Source organism: Harpia harpyja, chromosome Z, assembly GCF_026419915.1.
Source record: "Harpia harpyja isolate bHarHar1 chromosome Z, bHarHar1 primary haplotype, whole genome shotgun sequence".
Lineage (NCBI taxonomy): Eukaryota > Metazoa > Chordata > Aves > Accipitriformes > Accipitridae > Harpia > Harpia harpyja.
The window spans coordinates 111,630,807-111,653,983 of record NC_068969.1 but is presented as its reverse complement, the minus strand read 5'-3'; the positions used below and the strand labels follow the sequence as shown (position 1 = coordinate 111,653,983).

At 43.9% G+C, this 23,177-nt stretch overlaps 1 protein-coding gene across 3 annotated transcripts in view; it reads right to left on the bottom strand.

Annotated features, from left to right (window-relative positions):
• SETBP1 (SET binding protein 1) overlaps positions 1-23,177 on the bottom strand; it is a 265,135-nt gene that overhangs the window by 67,066 nt on the left and 174,892 nt on the right. For all 3 annotated transcript variants that reach the window (XM_052777332.1, XM_052777333.1, XM_052777334.1), the window contains one exon: positions 15,060-18,525. In XM_052777332.1, the coding sequence (XP_052633292.1) occupies positions 15,060-18,525 (3,466 nt within the window). The remainder of the gene's footprint in view (positions 1-15,059; positions 18,526-23,177) is intronic.

The following is a 23,177-nucleotide window of genomic DNA, read 5'->3' as shown; positions in this document are numbered from 1 at the left end:
TCCTTAGAGGTAGCTGCCCATTAACGAATAAATGAATTTTCTTTGTAAACTTCATCTCCTTTGGCAACACCAAGGGCTGAAGGCATTCAAGCAATGTAAAAGTATTTTTCTCCAGGTCCTACTTAGTATAAATCAGGATGCATCCTTATTGAAATCTTAGCCCTGCCCACAGTTTCTCTCTGCTGAGCCTCATATTTTATGAATCATTGCTGTTACTCTGGAGCTGCTTTCCATGAGGCCTCTCATCTTTAATGTTTTTGTTCCTAATAGACTGGTCACATTTCGACTTTCACTTCCTGTGGCAGGATTTATTGAAAGTATTATGAAGACAAAAAAACCCCATGAGTTTCCAAAGTGTAGATGGTCAGAGTATTTACTATTACGCTGGGAGAGAAAAAGGCAGCATATAAAAAGTGATTCACAAGCACAAAAGCCTATCTGTTAATCAGGGGAAGGAGGAAGAGATGCCTTCCACAGACATATGATGCCATTTTCTTCTTCTACATGCCTTCTTTTCCACTTTCTTTGGATGGGATACCGGATGAGGTAGTTGCAGTATAGCAATTATTACATTCTTCTGAAACATGGTAATTGAATAAAACACAGAAGCATAGTACATCAAGTTGACACATGCTTATAGAAATACATGCGGCTGATCAGTCTTCATGGCAACTGGATTTTTCTTATTTGTGTGAATTTCACAAACTGCATCTTCCTCTTCCTTTTCTTTTCTTCTTTTTTTTTTTTTCTTTCCTATTCAATTTTGTATTATTTTCTAGGACCTTTTAAACCAAGATTATGCCCCACTGGCAAATTTTCCTATACAAGTGTGATAGTCATCAAGAGAACAATGTCATTTGGATGAAATAAGACTCCCTAAGGAACCTCTTAAGAGCTGGAAAATCTATAAAGTTCCTACTGAAAGGTAACCCAACTTGTGATTTGGTCTTTTAAAGTAAAATATTAGGGATGCTTTATAGATTTGGAGCATTTCTCGTTATGGGAAAGAGAAGATCACTGCTTTCTTAGGCTATCAATATATATTTGTGAGGCAGCAATAATTCTTCCAGTGAATTTCATGTTCCCATTGAAATGTTTTTACTTGTTTTAAACAAGGCAAGAATTACAAAATGATACTATGCTGACAAGATCTAAAAATAAAGTCAGTTGGCAATTGTGTTAAAATAAACACTGCTACTAGCTTGATGTAAATAGGAGGGAAACCATATCCTAAAAATGACTTCTATTGCCTCTGGGCATAGTTACCCAGGTGGAGAAATGGCACCTGCTCTTCTTTAAGCCATTTATCAGTTCTGGGGGAAAAAATCTCTGGAGAGTGCATCCCTATCTGTAGAGAAGAGGTCAGTACTACTCTATTTCTGTCTTTGGTATCTCTGCATAACTTTGTGGTTGATGCTGCAATAAGAATTACTGACACTCATGCACAATGATGCATTTAAGTCTGTTGCAATTAGCTGTTTCTTGCTCTGACACCAACCTTCTGGCATTAGACCTCCCTGCACCTTGGTTTATCTGCCCGTGAAATGAGGGTAAAGATACTGACCTCTCTTGTAAAACCAGTCTGAGATTTACTGCTGAAAAGAACCACGTACAAATTATGTAGAATATTTAATACCTAGTAGCATATGTAAAAAGAGCACAAACTCCTCTGGCTTGTCAGCTGTCATCGAGAGATGCACTCTTGTGATATTCACTTCTGTCTGAACTTGACTCAAAGTGGCCAGTTTACATGAGACTCCATTGAGCACTGGACAGTTTATATTGGTAAAATTTCACCTGGTCCTCAAGGCATCTCTTACCCTCTGAATTAGGAATTGCCCCTGGGGGTAAATGTAAATTCTGTCTTTGATGAGGGCATGAGACATAAAGATGATAATAACAGAAGGGATGATGCTTCTAGTTACAGCAATGGGTTGGGAAAATGAGTATTCTTCTGTGGCAAGAGTCAATACAAAAGGGTCATTAGTTCGATCGAATTTAGTGGACCGCACACTACCAGAACAATGCATGAGGGCCAGGTGGCAATGCCAGGACCCCTCTTGCACGCTGTCAGGAGCAATAGAAGCTTTCAGTACCATCTTATGCACATGAAAAGGGCTGCCCCTGGTGCAGGATACCTGCTGATAGGCCCACACCAGCCATGTGGATGGCCATCCAGCCACCTCCTCCTGAGACCTTCTCTTCCTGGTGGCTAGCTAAATGGCAGCATCCCTTGGGTGTTTAGTGGCATCGCCTGGAGTTACACTGTTTAGTGGTAGATGCACCCCCTCTCTCCTGTCTTTATCCTGTAGCATTTGCCTGTGTTTCACGTAGCAGTGGAGGCAAAGTGCTTAGCAAGTAAGTTTATAGCGTTCTTCATTAAGAATTTACATATAGAGAAAATTAAACCTGACTAGAAACCTAACGAGCTATTTTGTAATTTGATGAAACGATGTGACCTACCAAGGGACTTAGTCCAAGGGGTTTTGTGTGCTAATCTGATGCTAAGCACAAGGACTTCGGGGATACCAACTTCTCTTGGGTGTCTTGCCCACCACTGAAACTGCATGGCTATAATTAACATCAATCATACTAGAGAAATGGAAGACCAAAAGCTACCTGGGGGACTATAGTGCTCAGGACGAGAACCTGAGCTAGGCAACACTGTCACTGGGGAGTAATTAGGTCTTCTGCAAATCCTAGTAGGACTCTCACATCTCCAGCTACCTTCTGGCACATCTTGCTTAAATACTGAGAACTCCAGTATAGATGGGGTAATACTGAGAGGAAAAAAAATAGGGGGGAGCTGCCATCACTTTGGCCAGCATTCCTGGAGTGAAAAGTAATGTCTCTTCCCTCGAACATTTTAAGCAGTGTAAATATATCAATACTATCTACGTTTTAAGCAGGCTTCTTCATGATTCATGATGAATCAGAGGATGCAGCTGCCCTGCTCTGTGGTCAGGTATGGTGTGAAAGTGAAGTAGAAAGTGCCGTCAAGTCATAATAATACACTTCGTTTATAGACCTCATTTCATTTCCAGCATTTCAAAGCCTTGCCAGTATTAATTAATTAAAATCTTGCAACAGCTCTTTGAGTTGGGCAAGGACTATTATATCATTATATCAGTCAGTAAACGTGGAGACCCTGAAGGCTAGATTGAGACTGCCTGCTTTAGGCACTCAATTTATTTGTTGCAACATCTAAAAAATATAGGTGCTTGGCTCCAGCAGAATGATTCAGATCACTTAAAGCAGGTGCCTACGGAAACTATACAAGCAACACAGAGACAGATGCCTCTGAAGTAGCACCCAAGCTATGTTCACACGTTTCTCCATCAACTGAACGGCGAGCTGTGGGTCCTTCATGGGATAATTTAGTGTGGTTGCATGCAGCCACTCAGGCGTAGGCACTAGGAAATATTATTCTCACAAGTGTGGCTGGGTAAGTGCTTAATTCAAAGCTCAACAGTGTGCAATCCTGCTTACGTGGGAATCAAAATGCAAATTCCCCTCTGAAGGGCAAGCACCTGTGTTGTGGGATAAGTGGGAGGAGGAAGCAAAAGATATTAATGGTTTGAGCACTTATCCAGAAAATAGAAAAGTAGAGATCTAGGCTGTCCAGCCCGAGGGGGCCTGACCCCAGCATTTCCACTTGCCCAGACTACACCAGGCTACAGGTAAGGCTGGAGTGGAGGCATTGCCTCCTCTTGCTGAAGGTCGACCTCTCAACAACCAGAAGTGTAAGATGCAGAAGCTAGAGAGTTTCAGCCCAGTGGAAGAGGAGGCCTTCTGTTTGTAAATGTTCTATTTTAGAACTCTATCAGATAAATTGCATGAATCGAGTTAGGCCAGGGAACAGGCGTTCCCTCATGCCCCAGGCTTAGCTGGCACTTAGGAATGCCTGGGTGTTTCCACTCTGCCAGACTGACTTGCCCCTCTCCTGTATGCTGGCATCCAGGTCCTCCACACTCTGCACTTGTTAGCTGGCCATTAGGGAGACATTTGTTCCATCCAAGAGGAAAACTGGGCATGGCCAGGATGACAGTGTGCTTCAGGCTCTGCTCCAGGCACAGCGTGGACATGCACCACACAACTTTGGCTCTTTACTTGGTACAATATTGCAATGCTAGCCTGAAGTCCCCAAACCCCAGTATCCCTCCTGTCACTTCCCAGAGCACAAAGGAAGCAGATGGCTGCAGAAAAGCCCCTATTTTGGCATCTGTATTAGGAACCCCTTCCCCCAGAAATACCTATAATTGTACCCCAGGGCTATAGGGAGATGTTGCCCAGTGGAGATCAGGATCAAGTGCTGTGCAGTGTGGATCGGTCTGCCCACTCCAGAAGCTCCCAGCTCTCAGATGTGTGAACACAAGCCAGCCTGCAACAAGCAGTTCAGAGGCATAGACTTGCTTTCTGCTTTGGCCCACAAAAACGGTATAAAGATTTCTCTTGCTGAGGTGTTCCATGCTAGCTCAATGTCACCTCAAACTGGTGGGTTTGGTCAGGCCGTAACTTAATGAAGTGGGCCCTTTTCAACACCTCAAGAGATATTAGCACTCCTCACCCACTTGTGAGTCATGATGGACTGCCAGCAGCTGTCGATCACTGAACACATGCAAAACCATATGCTTATATGCTTAAGTTACTCTTAAGTCCAAAACACACTGTCCAGTTTTATATACACACTTAGTTTCTCTGGGATGTAGCTTCTTCTTCAGATGAAAAAGACTGAGCCATTCCCTGGGACTTAGACACATCCAGTTCATTCTCACAGGAACTTAAGCTGACTCATGGATGGTCTAAATCACATTCACTGACTTCTTCAAACTATACAGCATCTCAGAAACAGAGCCAAGAAAAAGACTCAGGAGTCCTGAACCTGGGCTTGAGCCTGATTTATTATCATTTTTACCTGCTAGGGGTTTCTTTGATCTCAGCAAGACTCTCTCCCGATTAGCAGTAGAGAAGGAGAATTTGGGTTAATGCATCCTGCTCTACCCACTCTTTAACATAAGAGTGGCTCCTATTAGCGTTTTAGCAGTTTGTCCTTTTATGCAAGAACTTGCACAGCTGACTTGCTTAAACTTTTAATGGGTACGCTTCTAGTGTGGGAGGAAATGTTAAGCACTGCTTATTGTTACTTAGACTCACACACCCAAATGCCATAGCTACATCCAGAGTTCCCAGGCATCTAGCTACTTTACTATCTACCACAGCACGCTATATCACAAATAAGATCTTTCTTACCGCCTAAAGTAATGTCATGATGCAGTGTAGGAGCCAAAGAATGCTGGGTTTGCAAAATGGATGCATTGCTTCAGATTGCAATGAATTCATTTAAGAGAAGATCAGGTAACAACCTTTAATTTCAGTGCAATAGATTTCTCTGCTCTTTTTATTTACCGAGATGTTGTCTCACTAGATCAAATCAATGAAATTACGACAGATCGCCCAGCATACCGAGAACAGCCAATATCTGCCTAGCATCTCGAAGAGGCATCCCTTTATCAAATGCCTCCAGTTTCTGTCTGCCACATCTCTACCGTTCAGTCTGTTCTGTTCGAAATAGAAAAGTTCAAGTTTTCCAATGTACTTGGCTGAGACAGAAGCTCTTTTGGGCAGTCATGCAAAGGCGCACGTATTGACTGCCCTGCTAGCAGTAAATTTGGTCCCACCGTGCCAAAGGAGATGTGCTATTGTCCTTGGGTGCACTTCTGGAGGCCACGTGTGGGGCGTACGCAACTCCACCCTCAGCTGAGGTGGGAAACTTGTTCAAAGTGGTTTTGAGGTTTTGTTCAGAAGCAAAACAGGAAATCTGCATGAATCTGGAGTTTAACTACTTTTTTAACTTGTTGCTCTCCCAGAGTTGGGTTTTTTTTTTTAGTTGTTTTTTTTTTAATTAGAAAATAAATAAATATCAGAATGACAAACATTCTGCAACTGACCACGTCCCAGTTCTGGGATAAGCCCAAGGTTTTACTGGTGCAGACTAGACTTCAGGCAGCAAAGAGAACCTGGAGTAGTCCAGGGATTTTTTCTTTTCTTTTTTAAGCAAACCAAACAACTCAAAGGCTGTGTCAACTTACTTAAGTGCTCTTTATGCCAACTAATCATAGCTGGCACAGAAAACAATGCTGACTATTGCTCCCTCCCCTGCCTACACTGGAGGCAAGGAAGACCAAAGACACAGAGCTGAAACAGCAGCTCTGTGCCATCTGGAGAGACTCCATATCCTCAGCCCGGCTGCTTGGGAACAGAGAAAGGACCACGGAGTTGCTCCTAAAAATCAGTGAAAAGGATAACGAACACATCAGTGGGGTGAGGAGCATCAGCACAAGCCTGCCTGCCCCAACACGCTGACCCCCATATGCAGTACCACTACCATTGCTGAGGGCACGTGGTGCCCTTGTCCCTTTTGTCACCAACCTTCGCTCTGGTAACTCGTGAAAACTGTAAGAGCTGGTTCTATAGCCTTAGTGGTGTGGGCCCTCCCCAGCCCTAAGAAAGCTATGGTGAAACCATCAAGTTATCTCAGGAGCCTAGGAATGGGAAAGCCATCACTACTGGCCTCAGTGTGGAACCCAACAGCAAAAAACTCCATCACCAGAACTGCAAACTGCTGGGCTTTGTGGTCCACTGCTGATTCACATTCCATGACACTGCTGAGCAGACTCTACCTAGATGTCTCCACAGCTCTGTTTCTAGTGCTATATAACGCTGGGTTTGGGTCAGATTCTGTGATGAGATACACTGTTGTCATTCACAAACAACTGCACTAAGACAAGTGAGTTACTGACAGATATAATCCAAATTGGTTGAGCTATATCTTGTAATTGGGATCAACCAAACAAGTTCCTCACGGTTTGCTCCCAGTTTATTTAAGCTGCCTATGTGTGCTGCATAAGGCATCAGCAATGATTTTGCTGCTGCTCCAGCATCACTCTGACGTCAGCACTTTGATTTGATTTTCTGTCACTGTTCTTGCAGATTAAATTTCAACCAGTGACCCACAGCTTGATAGCTCATTAGCAAATCCCTCTGAGCCATCTAGTCCTGCCCTTGCTTGACAGTTAACTCTGCATTGCACATACTCCCGAAGCCTCCTGAAATCAGCACTGCCCCACGTGAAAACTCGGTCAGACTCAGTGCTGCTGCAAAAGCCTATGGGGATCCATGCCCAGCTGCATATTTTCAATGACAAATCACTAATGATTCCTATTATGAGTCCTTGGGTCTTTGCAAGTCATTGGGGTTGTGTAAAAACTCCTCCATGGACAGTCAAAGCTTTCCTTTCCCACCCCTCCCCATAGCCCTTGCTCTACAGGGGAATTATTCTGACTTCCTTCTTGGTGAAACCTTGAAACTCCTTTTGTTGTTCAGCGTCATTATTGCAATCAGGCAGACTAAGGCAGCTGGGATAATGTGCTTCCAGCTTGCTTTTGCTGTGATACATGAATATAAAACTCTTGGTAGGCAGTGGGAACTGAGAACCTGCTTCAGATCACGCTTTGGAGGTCACAGACCCCAACTCTCACTTTTGCAGTTGAGTAGGACAGGGCGCAGGTTGCCCTGAGAGCATTACAATCCCACTTACTGGCAGGTATCTTGAGCTCAGCTTGTCCTATGCCCAGCTTTGAGTCACATTGACCAGCAGGTTAACAGTGAAGATACAGCCATTGCTTTGTTTTACTTCCTCCGTGCCATCCAAACAGACCTCTTGCCTTGTACCTAGATTATCAGTGCCTTTGAGTAAGAAATTATATTGCGTATAGTCCAGAGCTATAGCACACACTTCTCCTTCTACTCTTCTTAAACTGCCACTTATACAAGTATCCAGGCTGTGCACTGTCAAAATCTTAACCAACCCTCTTCCTCCAAGCTAAGAAATTCTCTACAAATACTGAACCGAGGCTGTTTTCGGCACCCGGCAGGTAAAGCACAGCCGCAAGGACTCCAACGTGCCCCCACTGAAGCCACGGATGGGACTTCCCAGCCCCACACTCTTGTTTCGTCTCCACAGATACTTCACTCCAGAAGTCAACCTCACCGATTTCAATGGGGAGACGCTTGATTTACGCCGGACCGAGACGAGAATCCGGCCGTGATTCTTTATTGCCTTTTAAAGCCAAGAGCTCAGCAGAAGCCAATTGTGTCTGACGCGAAGCTGCTGCACACCCAACGTGGAATCTGCACAACTCCATAAACCAGCAGTGGTCTAAATAAAAACTTCAAACAAGACATTCTGGCATTGGCCAGAAAGAGGGAAGATAAATAGCTGGGAGCCGCCAAGTTGTGAAGGAAGAACTGTTTGACTGTTGGACAGAGAGCAAAGTAAGAGGCAGAAATTAGGCAGGGTGCTGGGAGGCTTGTAACACTCCCAAAAAGCAAAGGGGTCACACCATTTAATTTGATTAATTCATCGCTGGTCCAAAAGACTTTGTACTGAGCCTCAGGCAACGTAATAAACATACAATCATTAAGAGAGGAAATAAAAGATTGGTTGGGTGGTAAATACTCCAGCTCCCTCTCCCACTCCAGCTTCCCTCTTGTTTCTTCTCTCCTTGGTCAGTGCAAACATTGGAAGCAACACAGTAAGCAAGCGGTAGCATTAAAACAACAACAACAACAACAAAGCTCACTGTATTTCAAATGCCTTGGTCAAAACACTTTCAAGGAAAGCTTTAACTTGCTTTCCCCATCATTTTTGTTTTCCCTCAAAAGCCCATTCCTCTAGGAAACACTGTGGGCAGAATGGAGCAACAGTCATGCTAGCTTGGCCTCCTTTCTCCAGGACTGGCAGAAGACTTAGTGGAAAACAACAAGAAGGACGTTTATCTTAAGGGGGCCAGATACTGCTTTTGGAGGTCATTTCAGTAGTTTTGGTTATACTCCTAAGCAGCCAGGGGCCCAAACAGCTGTTTTGATGAATGTAATTGTATTTACAAATAATGGTATTTTGTAAAGCTCCAATGCTAAGTTTTATGGGCCAGATGGCACAAACACTCACCCTGTAACTGTACAGTGCCTGTCCCTCACCACAGGACACAGGGGGAGGGCAGAACCCCCCCACTGACACTGGGGCTGGAAAACTTTTGCAGCTGCTTGAAGCTATATAGGAGCCTGGGGTGTTGGAGGAAACCACAGCAGAGGCAGAGCTGGGGAAAGGGAGGCTGACTAATACTCCATACATCCTCAGAGAGTGAAGTTCACGTCTGGCTCTTCTCCCATCTGCTTCAAGCACTGCCACTGCTCCCACACTGCATTCGTTGGACATCGATGTGTATCAGAGCTCACCATGGCTCTGTACAGCAGCAAACTGCTTTTATCCCCTTTTCCTAGACAGACGCTGAGGTTTACTGCAATTTAGACACTTTTCTGCAGTCGCATGAGAAAACTATGATATAGAAGATAGGTCTCCAAACGCTGGACCACAGATCAGCCTGCCTCTGAGTCTGTGCACACAATGCCATATGACACCTGGGTCCCCTTGAGTCAGATGCCACTACTGAAGAAAGCAAGGTGACTTATACGTGTGTTTGAATTGATATCTAACGAACTTCATTCATCACCTGATTGTCACTTCTCCCTTGTTCCAGTATGTGAAGGTGCATCCATGAGTATATATGCAAGACCCAGCCAGTATAGACATTCGTTTTGTGTCTCTAAGCTGGTCAGTTGAGAAAATGTTCATCAAATATAGTATTGGACCACTGTTTCCTCTATTACTGAAATAATGTGGTCACTGCTGAATAATGAACCAAATCTGTGATTCTGGAGCTATTAAAAAAAAATAAATTTCTTTCTCGGTGTAAAACTGTGGCTGATTAAGGCTTCATGATAATAGTCCAGAAATGCATATGCTGTTTCTTAAAAAAAACCCCAAACATCACCCCCCTTCAAACCAAAACAAAACTCATGGTGGCTTTGCCAATATTTCACCATGTTTGTTTTTGCTCATAGCAAGTCCTGTTTTAAATCACAGTAATGCATTTGACTTCTGAGAGAAGTCGAACCAGAGATTTATTCAGTGCTGTGTGGCAATGGCCCATTCCAGCAGGAAACTGAGCCATGGAAGGGAGTTTTGTCAGGGAAGAAATCTCATCTGGATAAATGACACTCCTCAGCAGAGCACGGTTACTTATATGTGTGTTTGTACTGACATCAGATGAATGCTGTTCATTCGTTTGATTGTCACTTCTCCTCCCTTCCTCCAGTATTCCTCCTACTCTCCCTTTGGAACGTTTAATCACCCAATGTAAGACTTTTTAACAGGAATAAGGGCACTTTTAAGATAAAGATGCTGGAAAATAACTTCAAACAAATACAACATACAGTCGTGCGTTTAATAATCTTGACTTGCATATGTACGCACGCATGACACAGTCCCTCTTCTCCCACTCAAGTCATAGGGCCAAACACTACCCACTGCGTGATGCCCATCCTCCATCTAAAGCTGATACTGATTCCTTCAGAGTTAAACCAGCACCATACAGACTAGCTGAGGAGAAAAGGTCAAATCAGAAGAAATTCAGCTTGTAGCACTGCTGGATGTTGAGGGAGGAAAGCATGGGGGGGCTTGTAGGTAAGTTAAGCATTAATTTGTAAAGCATGTTTGTCATGCTAACTATCCAGCATTTGGAGACTGATGATCACTACCTTCCTAATAGCTGCATATGATTAACTTTATATTCCTGTAAATTTACTGTGCATGGCGTCTGTGCTACGTCTGATGAAACCCATGTACTTATTAGCTGATCTTTGAGCCATGATGTCCAATATGCAAGCAAGGCAATCTTTGCTTGTATAATCACTGTTTTAAAAAAAAGAGGCAGAAATACTGTGAGTGTAAAGTAGCATAGACCTTGATTAGTCTCACTACAAAGAAAAGCAGAAATACAGCCCTGCATATAGTGACTTTTGACCTCTGCTTCACCCCCAGCTACATCCTGGCCTGCAATGATTGTAACGAGGACATAATCAGACAGGTCGTATACACAAATTGCTGTCTTATCTATGCACCTTAAAATGTTAAAAGTGCTTTTCCTCATTTGCCCACCTAAGGAAACAGTGAAGAGGTAACCATTCCTGCTTTTTTCCAAGGCACAAGCTATGGCATCGAGACTGCTCATCAGCAATTCAATTCCCTTCTTCAGCATCACGTATGAAAGTGAAGCAGCAGACAAGGAGTGTGGAGTTTGCTATGAGGACCTCTTTAAAATACAGCTCTGCTCTCAGTCTCCCCAGCCCAGCTGTGGCACCAATCTGTGGCCTCTCCCTGGGTCCCTCACCTGGGGCTTTAGTAGCTACTGGAGAGCAGATGAAAGGATCAGCCATCCAGCTGTGCGCAGTGCCTGGGGTCACAGAGTGCCAGAGGCACCCCAACAACATTTTGCAAATGCATGAGGTACCTCCAGCTGCGGGGAGTGGAAGGAGGGAGTCAGCTGAGTCAATGCTGGGTGCACGCACAACTCGAAAGTTCAGTTTAGGATGTGCCCAAGTGACAGTATGACTGTGGCAAGGTAGGATCTCAAACACCTTCTGCTGTATCCTTGCCTATAGGCCAGACTAATACCACTGGACTAGTATTCTGCATCAGCCAAACAGGAAAGCAGGGTTTAATTAGTTTTGAACAATTAGTCTTTCTAAATGCAGGAGGGTTAGGTGAGCACAAGGAATCTTACGAAAATAGCAATTTCAGAAAAATGCAGCAGGAAGCAATAGGTCACGGGGAGGGGATGGGAAGGAAGGTGGGAAGAGTTACTAGTGTTTGTGGAAAGGACTCCAGTTTCTCCAGAACGATGGTGGAGAAACAGGCAGTGCGCTGGGAGAATAACCATACACATTAACACTGCATGTTTAACCCCAAGAGGTCCCAGGAGATATAAAATGAACCAAAGCTCACAAGATACCCACTAATGAATGGCCAGCGATAGTCCAAGCTGGTGCAGTACAGGGAATGGACATTTGCTGTGGCCAGCCAAGGTGGCTGGTGGCACTCCCTCGATGGGACCCTTCATTCTTGGTACAGATTTCTTGTGCCAGGACTGCAGCCAGCTCCTCCAGAAAGTTAGGACAACTCCTCCCTTGACATCCTAATCTTTCTAGATTGTAAAATCATACATAGGATCTAGGGTTATAAGGCAGGACTGTCTTCTATCATATGCATGACCAGTACCTAGCACTAGGGAACACTGAACTTTTCAGAAATGGCTAAGTGCTGTTACAACACAGAGAATAATAATAAAAATAACAACAATACGATGGCACCTGCACCAACACGCTGCACTAAAACAAACAGCAAAGTCTGAATGCCAAAGAGCACCAAATTGTTCTCTCATTACTCCTGTCACAGATATTTCTACTGAGCATGGGTGGGTTTTGCTCCATATTTAATCTCCAGCAACATACAATGAAGACGCGAATGGCATTACTGAGCGTGCCAAAATGCCCATGCGGTAAAGATAACACTGAAATTGTGATATAAATCTATTTTCAGCTTTCATCTGAATATTCAGAATGTCTCCTCTTATCTCTGTTATATATTACTTTTATATTGTGAAAGATGACAAATACCGAATGGCAAGAGCAATCAGGCTATGGAAATTGCCTCCTGGGACAGAGCTATATGTTCCCATAGGGCTTTTTTTTCTTTTAACTTTTATTTTTATGATTACTCATTCACTGTTTAGCCACCTCAGGGAAATGCAAGGTGAATTAGGAGAAAGAAGGTCAAGGTTATCATGGAAAAGTTTAATCCCTCCTCAGTGGGAACTGGTTAATAGCTATGGCTAAACTCAAGTGCGGACCTCTGTTGGGAATCCCAGTGAAGGTCAAAGGCAGAGAGGAAAAAAAGCTGTAGTGAGATCTTAGACAGTCATAAGCAGACAGATGTTCCTAGGCTTTAATGAGCAGTCTTGGCTCCAGGCCTTTCTTGGCAGAGCTCTTTAGTTTTAGTGTTTTTCCTTGTAGTGCAAGGTATGGCTCTGGTTAGCTGGCTCTGCTTAGCTAACTGCTGATGATTTTTCCATCTAAATAATAGCTTGACAATGAAGAAACCAGTCCATAATCTATGACTTGATGGATTAGGTCATGGGGAGTGATGTGCAGTTGTAATCATGAAAAGTAAAAATAAATAAAAATAATAATTTTAGTTTAAATGAGAACCAGTTTTGAAAGTTTGAACAGCAAATCTGGAGAAGGTCCTACTGCAAGTTCTACCACTCCATCTTACGTTTTTATCATCATGGACAATAAACTAAAGAAAAATTACATGAAATGAACCTTTTCTTTACCAATTCTATTTCCAAGTCAGCCTGGTGGTGATCATGCCCCTACTTTGGAAACTCACTTGGGTTCAGCAGTGCTGAGAATTTTCTCTTGACAATTTGCTATGCCTAAGTGAAATATATTAAATTGGAATGTACAGGTTTAGCAAACACCTTCTGTTCAGAAAGCAAAAAGGCTACAAATCCAACTGTTATCAAACTGTGAAATCAGTAAATTCCACTAAAAACCAGAAATAGCCTTGTTAAAAATTTTCAAGACTTTTAACTCTTGTCTGCTAGGACACAACTTCCTTAATGCAACAGCCACTGCAGCACTTGGTGGAGAATAATTTGGTTCTTTGTCAGGCATGTAGCAACACTGATATAACCACTGACTGAATTCAGTCTCTTTTCCAATATTTCTGGGTGTCTCATTTCTGGATGTCACAATTGGTCTGATATAATGTGATATTATGAATGGGAATGTTTTCATGGGATAAGCTCTCATTTTAGACTGCTTTTCATTGCTATAGTCCAGATCCTGGCCTCAGTGATGGAAATGGAAATGCCTAGGTGGCTTAAGCGTGAGCAGTCTTTGGATGTCAATGAGTTACAAGTCAATAAAAAACTTAAAAGCCTTACATTGGCAGGCTATACAAATTCTCTGCTCCCTCTGTGTTTTCAGCTGATTCTCTTTTCATTTTGGAGGCTACGAATTACGTTTCTTTGAAGCTCTTTTTTAGCACATCAGAATCTCATCCACCACTGGTTGGTTCAGTAAAGCTCACCCTTCCCAGAATCAAGTGTGAAATCTGCTTTGTGATAAATATCTGATGGTGCAGGAGCTCTGGGCTTGCTCCCAAGCTAAATTCATTTATATTGCAGCAAAACACCTGCCTCTGTGTCATCATGAAAGCAGCTCCCTATTGTAAAGTACAATTCAGTCTCTCAGACAAGATTCAGATTCCTTTCCCCCCGCTCCTCTGCAGGAGAGGAACAGATGTCCTTAGCGGCCGAAAGGAGCTTCCTCCCTTCTCATCTACCCAGCTTACATTTCCAAGTCATGAGTCCTAAAACTCTTCAGAGTCAATCGGCTAGGGTTTATTGTTTCCATGACACCAGTCCCTTCCCACAGCCACTCAATGCTCAGGATAATTACTTTACACGACACCTGGTAACTGGAACTGACAGATTTACACCAGGATCATACCCAGGGTCTCCATATATTCAGCCCAGCTATCACTGTGATGGGTCCTTCTGGATCAGCAGTATACTACACCAGTCATGGGACACTGACCCAGCTCCACAACTTCCCATGTGTCTGGTCCATCCCATCAACAAATGGCTTTTGTATGCATCGTGCCAGAGCAGAGACTCTCTGCTCAGTACCGTGTCTGTTCTTCCAGAGACTGGGCAATGACTACCACCCCGTGACATTAGACACCAATAAGGGATGCCTACCTTGCCAACAGGTATTATAATCGCTGCTGTTGCAGAATGCAATGGTGAGATTTGGGGAGGAAGTACACCAAACTATGAGATAGGCAAAGGCAGGACAAATATTTATAAAAATGCTGTGTAACAACTCAAAGACTTTTAAAGGTTTTGGCTTAACGTGTGGCTGACTCTCTTGTCAATCTCCCAAAAGTTTGGATGCAGAATGGGAGTCAATTACAAAAAGCCAGAGAAGTTATTGACTCATAAACATATTTACTGTAAACGGCAAGTCCCTCTTTGTTCAGCATTGAAATTTAAATGCAGTAAGGTAAAATAGAATAAAGCAGAGCTTACCTGAAGAGGCTGAAGAATCATAAGTACTTCTGTCCTTCCTATTTGTCCTGAAGGGCTGAATGTCCTTCTCCCTGTAAGTTCCAAACCCTTCAAAGCTTCTCCTTTTATTCCCACTTGTATCGTTGTCCCGCTTCTCACTCGAGGAATTCATTTCACCAAACATGTCCAGGGAGTCTGACCTTCCATTACTCTCAGTATTACCAGAGTATCTCTTTGTGCAAGAGTCAATGGGATCATTGCTTGAGTCACTTTTATCTTTACTCTGCGTCCACTGCTGGGCATCAGAAAGTGATAACGTAGACAGCGTATCCACTTCAAAGTTACTCTTTGAGCCTTTGTGTCCGGTTTCACAATGCTGGTGCTTCTGCTTCTCCTTATGCTTGCTTTTCTCGTTGAGCAAGGAGAGGTCTTTATCTGAGCCGCTTAGCCTTTCGTTGATCGCATGGCTGGAGAAGCCAGTGGACTTGCTAGCAAAGAGACCACTCAGATCTTCATGTGTCCCCAATATCCGCTCATCCTTATGCTTGTGCTTATGTTTGTGTTTCCTTTTGTGAAGTCGGCCACTTGAAAGGCTTGTTCCTCCAACCTTTGGAGGAGCCAAAGAGGACTGCATGTCTCCAAGGCCCATTCCCACAGGTGTTTGTAGGTGCACTCCGTGTTTCGCTTTATGCTTGGCAGTAGTGGACATCTTCATATGAGAGCTTGCATGGAATTGGGGTGGGGGCACGGTAGGTCTCATAAATGGGGAAGCCGCTCCGAGCGTGTGAGACAGGTACAAAGGAGCTGGATACTGACCATAGTAACCAAGATTCATCATAGGCATTGATGTGTAAGGCATTCCATAGGGTGCATAGTAACTCCCACTGGGAATAGGGTAACCGAACCCTTGTAAAAAAGGCACCTTTGTCATGGTGTCATTGGTTTTGGCAGGTCTACCACGCTTCTTCTTAGACTTCATGTCAGAGGTCCTGCGAAGATAGAGCAATGGGTCATACTGGATATATGGCACAGGGTAGTAGTGATCAAAATTAATCCTGAAGATGCTGGGATATGGATTTTCATGATAAAATGTGTAACTTCTATGGGAAATCCTGAACACTTGAAACTTATTGATGAGTTCCTCAAGGTCTGCCAGAAACTGGAGGTCATCTCTGTTCTGCAGGCTTTTCCTTTTCCTCTTGTGCTTTGGCTTTTTAATACTCTCATGAGAGAGAAAGTTATCCACAATGAGATGTTTCTGCCGGTGACCATGCCTGTTCTTTGTGCTGGTGTCAGATGGGATAGCCTCTGGATTGTCCAGGGTGCAGAAATCAAAGGAGTATCTCCGGCGGGATTCTGAGCTTTTCTCGGCTTGGTCAGAAGTGCTGTTGTTGTCTGTACCTATCCCACTGTCGCTCGGTATGGTTTCCTCGCTGTGAGACTCGCTCACTGGCGACAGCGTGACTTCTTTCAGAGAACCTATTTCACAGAGGTGGGAAGGTGAATTAGCCATTAACCTGGGTGGAGACAGCTTCCAAGTTCCACTGTGCATTCCTTTCTGGGTTTTTGTAGGAAGAGCACTGATAGGTTGAAGATTTGGCATAGTTTTTAACTCTGAAAAATTTGTTTCAGTGCTTGCAGGGCTAAGGTTGCCATTAGTCCCCACTAACTGTGTCGAAAGCGGATGAATAGCTGCTGGTGACGATGCCACGAGTGACTGCAGGTTGGAAGGCACTGCTGGGTTTTCTGGCTGGCTGGAAACAGGCCTTGAGTGCTTGATGGCTGTCTTAGGTTCTTCTGGCTGAGGCTGCAGCTCTGCTCTTGGCTTTCTGCCCCGTTTTTTACCAATGTAGATAGTCCCTCTCTTGCTGACATTGATCTGCTTCCCTAGTCTGGCATCAATGGTGGTTGGCCCAGCACTAGACGGTGGCTGGACTTTTGCTTTCAGAGCTATGCTGCTGGAGCAGGAGGACAAGATCTGATTGAGAATATTCTTCCTCTTGAGGGTCTTCATTTTATTAATGGTCTTGATGGTCTTCTTATCCAAGACCCCAAGCTTCCCGACCTTTTTGTGAAACTTGAGTTCACTGATGGACTTGTCCTCTCCCGGGACCATCTGGGCCAACTTGGCCAGATTCCGTCTCCTCTTCCTTTTCTTTGTTCCTGGAAATTCACGATTGATTGGACTCACTGGGCTGGTGGAGGTTCCCTCATGAATGGTTTCAACAGTGAGCAAAGGCTGTTTCTTTGGTCGTCCTCTTTTTTTCTTGACAGGTGTGATCACAGTAAGACTGTCTGTATTGGTATACAGAGGGCTGGATGGTGTGATGGGATAGGCTGAAGGAGGCTCCACCATCAGCTTCTCAGATGTTGTCATGGAGGTCTCCCGAAGGATAGATTTAGGTTTGCTGCAGGTCCATCGCCGCTTAGCTGCATGTTTGGGGTGCTGGACCTCAGACAATTTACCAGCTGTGGGAAGATCGGTGGGTAGGAGAGTGGATGTCACAGCTACAGGCTTTCTGAGTCTGGTGGCACTGTTGGGGGAAGCTTTGTCAGTGAGCACACCGCTGTCGATAGCTACTAAGGGGGACTCATTTTCGATCACTTTCCCTGGCTTTGTGGCTCGAAGATCTTTTTTACTCCCCTCTGGTTGAGAGCTAGTCCTGTTTGCTACTTCACTGCTCATAGCAAGTCCAGAAGGCAGGCTTTTCTCCTGGATAGTTTTCTCTATGGAAGATTTTGTGGATTGCCTTTTTTTCCTTTTGTGGCCAGATGTATCTGTTGTCGGAGACTTTATTGGGATAGTAATTCGTACGTGACTGGTGTCACTTTCACAACTGTTAGCAGAAGTGGCATTCTGCTTCGAGGGTGATGTATCCAACACACTGTCCATCGAGTAAGACTCCTTTTTCCCTTCCATGCTGTCATGGGATTTGCTGTCAAATGCTTTCTGAGCACTCTTCACCCATTCGATGTCTGCGGTTTGGATGGTCTGACTTATCAAGTCCTTTTTGCTGGACTTCTTCTTTGTACTCCCGGCGGGCTGATCGGGGGCCTCCAGCTGCACACCTCCGTCTTGGTCACCGAGAGGCAAAAGCCCGTTGCACTCAGAAACGCTGGGCGGCTGGGCGGCTGTGCTGATGTTGTTGGGTGATGGGACTGCACTGCAAATGGCAAGCTCTTTACTACTGCCCGACAGCTGCCCCCACGTGCTGCCGGCGCAGGACTTCTTTGCTTGGGATTTGCTGAAGGAAACTCCCGGCTCCGGAGCGGGCACCTTGGTGGCACTAACTGCTTCTCGACTGGGTTCTGTGTTGATGAAACAACTTTGAGAAGCGGGTCCAGTATCGGAGCTTGCTGACCAGTCAAGATGGTGCTGGTTGCTACTTTTTTGCTGGTGCTTTGATTTTAAGGTGTCACCGGTGAACTCTTGTTGGAGGCCTGGATCGTAGTGCAGAGCAGAATGTTTTTGTGGCCGGTCGTAAACCTGGAAGGCAGAAGAAAATAAACAGAAAAAAAATCAGTTTATCAGTCCATTCATAACCCCTGGTTGCAGCTCTTATTTGTACAGTGAATGACAGCTCTTCTTAACCAATGTCCTTGTAAGGGTTAGAAGCCTTTATAAAGTCTTCTTATACTTGAGCCAAATTTGCATTTAGATTCATGCTCTGTAAACAAGTTTTGTTTTGTTTTCCCACTCTAAAAACAATGGAAATACTTCTATAAATGCTAAATTGCTAAGGAAACATATTCTATTGATTTTTAATTTAAAACACAAGTAAAATATTCCCTTTCAATGGATGAATGGTGCAATTCAGCCTCCTGGTGAGAATCCCTTTTTCCTAAAAAATAATCCCTCACAGAACTTGATGCTCAACAACAGCAATTAAGCTCATTGTTGTAAACAAGAAAAAGGCAAAATTATCTTGGAAGTTGTAACAAACAAGAGGAAAACCCATGGGTCCACTTCCCTATGAAGCCAGAATCTGCAAAGATTTACTTGCTTAAATTTCCACATAGAAGTCTTCCCCACAAACTTAGTGCTTAAAATCATATGCATAGCGTCAAGTGTGCGAGGCACACTTGACAGGTTCAAGATTTGCATTACTCCCTTTCCCTTTTAATAATCTGCTATTTGCAATGTTCATAAGAGATATTTTCAATATGATTTCTAAGCCAACAGCAGCTCTTCAAATCGCAGAGGCTACAGTAAGGGCAGAATTATGCTGAAGACTCTTACAGAGCAAAAGAAAGTCTACTTTTTTTTCTTGGTGGACCTCCTTCAGCTAAAGAAATTGTTTGTTACAGTTGTAAGCTTTTAAAAAGTCTCTGAAAGCAAAAAAAAAAAAAATTTTTTTTTTCACTTTCACTAACTGACCTCTTCTAGCCATTTATTTTCTCGTATTACACTTAGGAGCTTTTTTGTAAAGCTCTGGATCAAACTGTGCAACTGATTTTGTACACCTAGTACAGGAAAAAACTGTTCTTAGCAAACTGTAATGACACTGTTCCGAATGCCACATAAATGATGAGAGACTTAAAATAAATGTGTAACCAAGAAAAGAACAATAGAAAACAACTGCTAAGTTTCTCGTGTTTCTGCAAACACCCTGTTACAATTAAGTTTCTCTCAGTAACATTACGCTAGATCCCCATTTGAGGTGTTTGCAACAGAAGTTTTGGGGCAAGGAGGCTGTCAGCATAAGAGGGTTTTGAGCTGGGAAATGAGGTGTCCCCAGTTCTGAGCAATTTCAGAGGGATTTGAAAAGTCCTAAACAACCCCAAGCCCATGGTGCATTATTTAGTGACCAGTAAACATACACGTTATTGGCAAATTGATGTTGAGATATCCTTCATGTACATATAAAAACGGGCATGTGCCTTTTCTGGAAAAGGCAGTAACGATGAAGCTGTTCTGGTCTATCGTCTGAGGAGTAATCAGGGACTCTTAAATCCTGGGGATAGTTCAGCTGTCGTGCACATGGACCAGCCATGCTCAGGGAAAGCAGAGATTTCCAGGAATTGTGGAGTGAGAAAATGAAAGCACGCAGCTGCGGTGGAGCTGCAGATGTCGCGGGCGAGTGACACCCGGTTTCTTCAGCCTGAGAAAAGAGCCGAAAGCATAAACAGTCCTTGGGGGAATGAATCAGTTGTTCCTCCTCCTCCTCCTCGCAGCGGCCTCCCGCGCGCAAGCCACACAGCACGCGGCGGCCATGACCCATGCCGCTGATGCCCTCCTTCGGAAAATGGAGCCCACCTGCATCCACATCCTTGGGATGAGGCCAGGGAGGGGTCAAAAGGAAATCAGCAGCACTGGCACTGATGTTTGATAGTTTACTTTTATTTAAATTTTTTTCAAAAATTGATCACAATACTCCTGAGGTTTATTTTTACCTCAGCCTTTCGGGGCTTCTCCTGCCCCCCCAGGCCACCGGGCCGGGTGCGCTGTCAGGTGGGCATGAGGAGGTGTGCGGGAGGTGGTCATCCCCTGGTGAGGTCCCAGTGGGCTGAAGGTGGGCGTCCTCCACCCAAACCTCACAAGAAACATCATCTTCCCGAGGTACCATGATTTGTGACCTGGAAAAGCCCTGGAAGTGATGGGCTAAGGCCTGCACCGAGGCAGGGCCAGGCTGTTTCTGCACAGATCCTGGCCTGACGGCTGCAATCAAAGCTGCTCCCTTACACCCACGTTATTTCCAAAATGCTGAGCTGTGAAACTAAATGACCTGAAAAATCTCATTTGGAAGGAGAAAAAAAAAAAAAAAAAAAAAGAGGGTTACAGCAGTGAGTGAAAACATCACACGCTGGCAACACCTTGGTCCCTCCAAGCCCACCAGACACACAGAGATCACTGGTTTAAAAGGAAGATCACTAGTTTAAAAGAGCAATAATCTCTGATCTATATTTTAAGGCAGTTAATAAGGGCTCAGAACTGAGAGGCCAGCTATATATCAGCGATGAATGCTGATATATCGCTTGGCTCCTCCAGCCTCATTTTCTCGGCCTGCACATTATAAAATGATGATGCAACTTCCAACATATCCCTAATGATAGCCTTGTCATTACTCCAGCACCGCAGGCCACCACAACATCTATCTTACAATTCATGAGAAAGATATGCCTATGTCATCAAAGGTGCCAACTCTGGAGGCATTTAATCACACGGATAAGCACTCCGATTTCAACCGGCCTTCAAAAAATGACCAGTCTGCAGGATCAGGGGACTCCATTTCCTAAGCGGGGTGTCAAAACTATATATCTGCCCAAGCACATAACAGTCCACTGGGTTTCCTCATGCAGCTTCTTCCAGCATAACATTTACTATTCGCTCTCCCTTGCCAGGCACGTCCATATCACACCAACATAATTCCTCTGCAGCACAGCAACCAGAGCTCATTTGGCTGCAGCAGGTTGGGTTTCAGCGGTTGCAATGGATGTCCGGAGACTGTTTACCTAAAAGCACTACTAAATCAGTTGAAAATAATGCAGCCAAGTGTATTTTATTTCCCGTGTATCCATCTGGGTTGCCGTCTGATCCCATTGGTCCTAATGTTTAGGCTTCAATTTTCCCTGCTGGGCGAGCAACACCCTAAGAAGCCAACAAGCTCCAGCTCAGCTAACCTCAGCCTCTGCTGAGATAGTGGAAGATACCAGAGTTGTCAGTAGGGTGAGGGCAAACAGGGCTCTTCAGAAGCCTGTATCTTGATGTCTTTCATGCAAATTCATTTCTTTATTTGTCAGTAAGTGTGCAATATACTGCAGCTCCCTAATTTTTGGCAAGGGGCTGTGGACTTGAACAGAGTTCCTATGGCAGCATGGCCAAGATTGGCATCAAGAATAGTGGACTTTTTCATGAAAATAGAAAGATTTACCTTTATTTACTTTTTGTTTTATGAGAGCCTAAAAATACTTCAAACTTCAGCGCCTGTCTCTATTTGTAGTTTGCCTTTTCATTAAATGGGATTTTCTTCAGCAGCTAGCTATTCTTCACCGGGAGTCTGCTCCTTCTTCTTTTGTGAAAGCAGAAGCCTAACTTAACCCATATTATTTTATCACATCTCACCAGACTTGGTCAATATTTTGCTTGATATTCAGTTTACTGGATGTGCTTAGTGGGTAATAATCCCATCTTTCCTTTAAAGAAAATAAAATACACATAAAGAAGTTAATAGTTTTCATAACTGCAAAGAAGTTTGAGCAATGTGATCCAGCACATGCTAAACTTTAGACTCAAAGAATAAAATCTGAATCCTTTTATTAGTAGTATACAATTTTAATGCCAAACTCATGAGTTTCAGTCCTCAGCTTTGGCAATGATGGGTAGACCTATCAGCAGGATACATCCCATATACTGGCAACTGAGGAGTACTGGCCAGATAGCAGAGGAGGTGGGACTGTGTGTTTACACCTGCCCTGCCAGATCTGTGCAATGCTGCACCTGCAGAGGTGATTATTCTTCTTAACAATTTTATTCTGGCACGCAGCCCTTGCAACTGAGGGGATGAGACTGTATCAGTCCCATGATGAGCAGCACCCTACTCTGCAAGTAGTACCCAGCAGCAGAATCCATCCCTCAGGGACTCTTTTCATTTAACTACTGGATGTCTCACTCTGCCTCCCCATTCCCTCGCCTGAGCTTCTCTCTAAATCCACATGCTGTTTCCAATCCCAAAGCAAAAAGTGGGAGGAGATGCCAGCAACCAAATCAAGAGCTTAGTAAAATAATAATAATAATAATAATAAAATCCAAATAAAAATGAATATAACTAAAAAAAATAATAATGGTAAAATATATAATTAGAGAAATCCATCACCTGAAAAAAATCTGATTGCTTACAGGGGATGGTTCCCCCCTGCTCCAAAAGTACCTTTTTGTGGAGGTAACACACATACAGCTTGTCAAGAATCTGGCTTGCAAATCAAAGTTAATACTACAACGCCCCCTCTTCAAATCATTCGCAGATCCATCTGTGTAATGGCTCCTCAAGTGTAATTCCCTATTAAGAGGCTTTATCTGGAGAGATAAGCAGCTGGTTCCCATGTCACTAATTGCTGTCTGCTGTGATTTTAAAACATCTGCACCATTGTGCTCTTCATTTTCATATTCTAATCACCCTGAAACTTGAAAAAGGTACATCA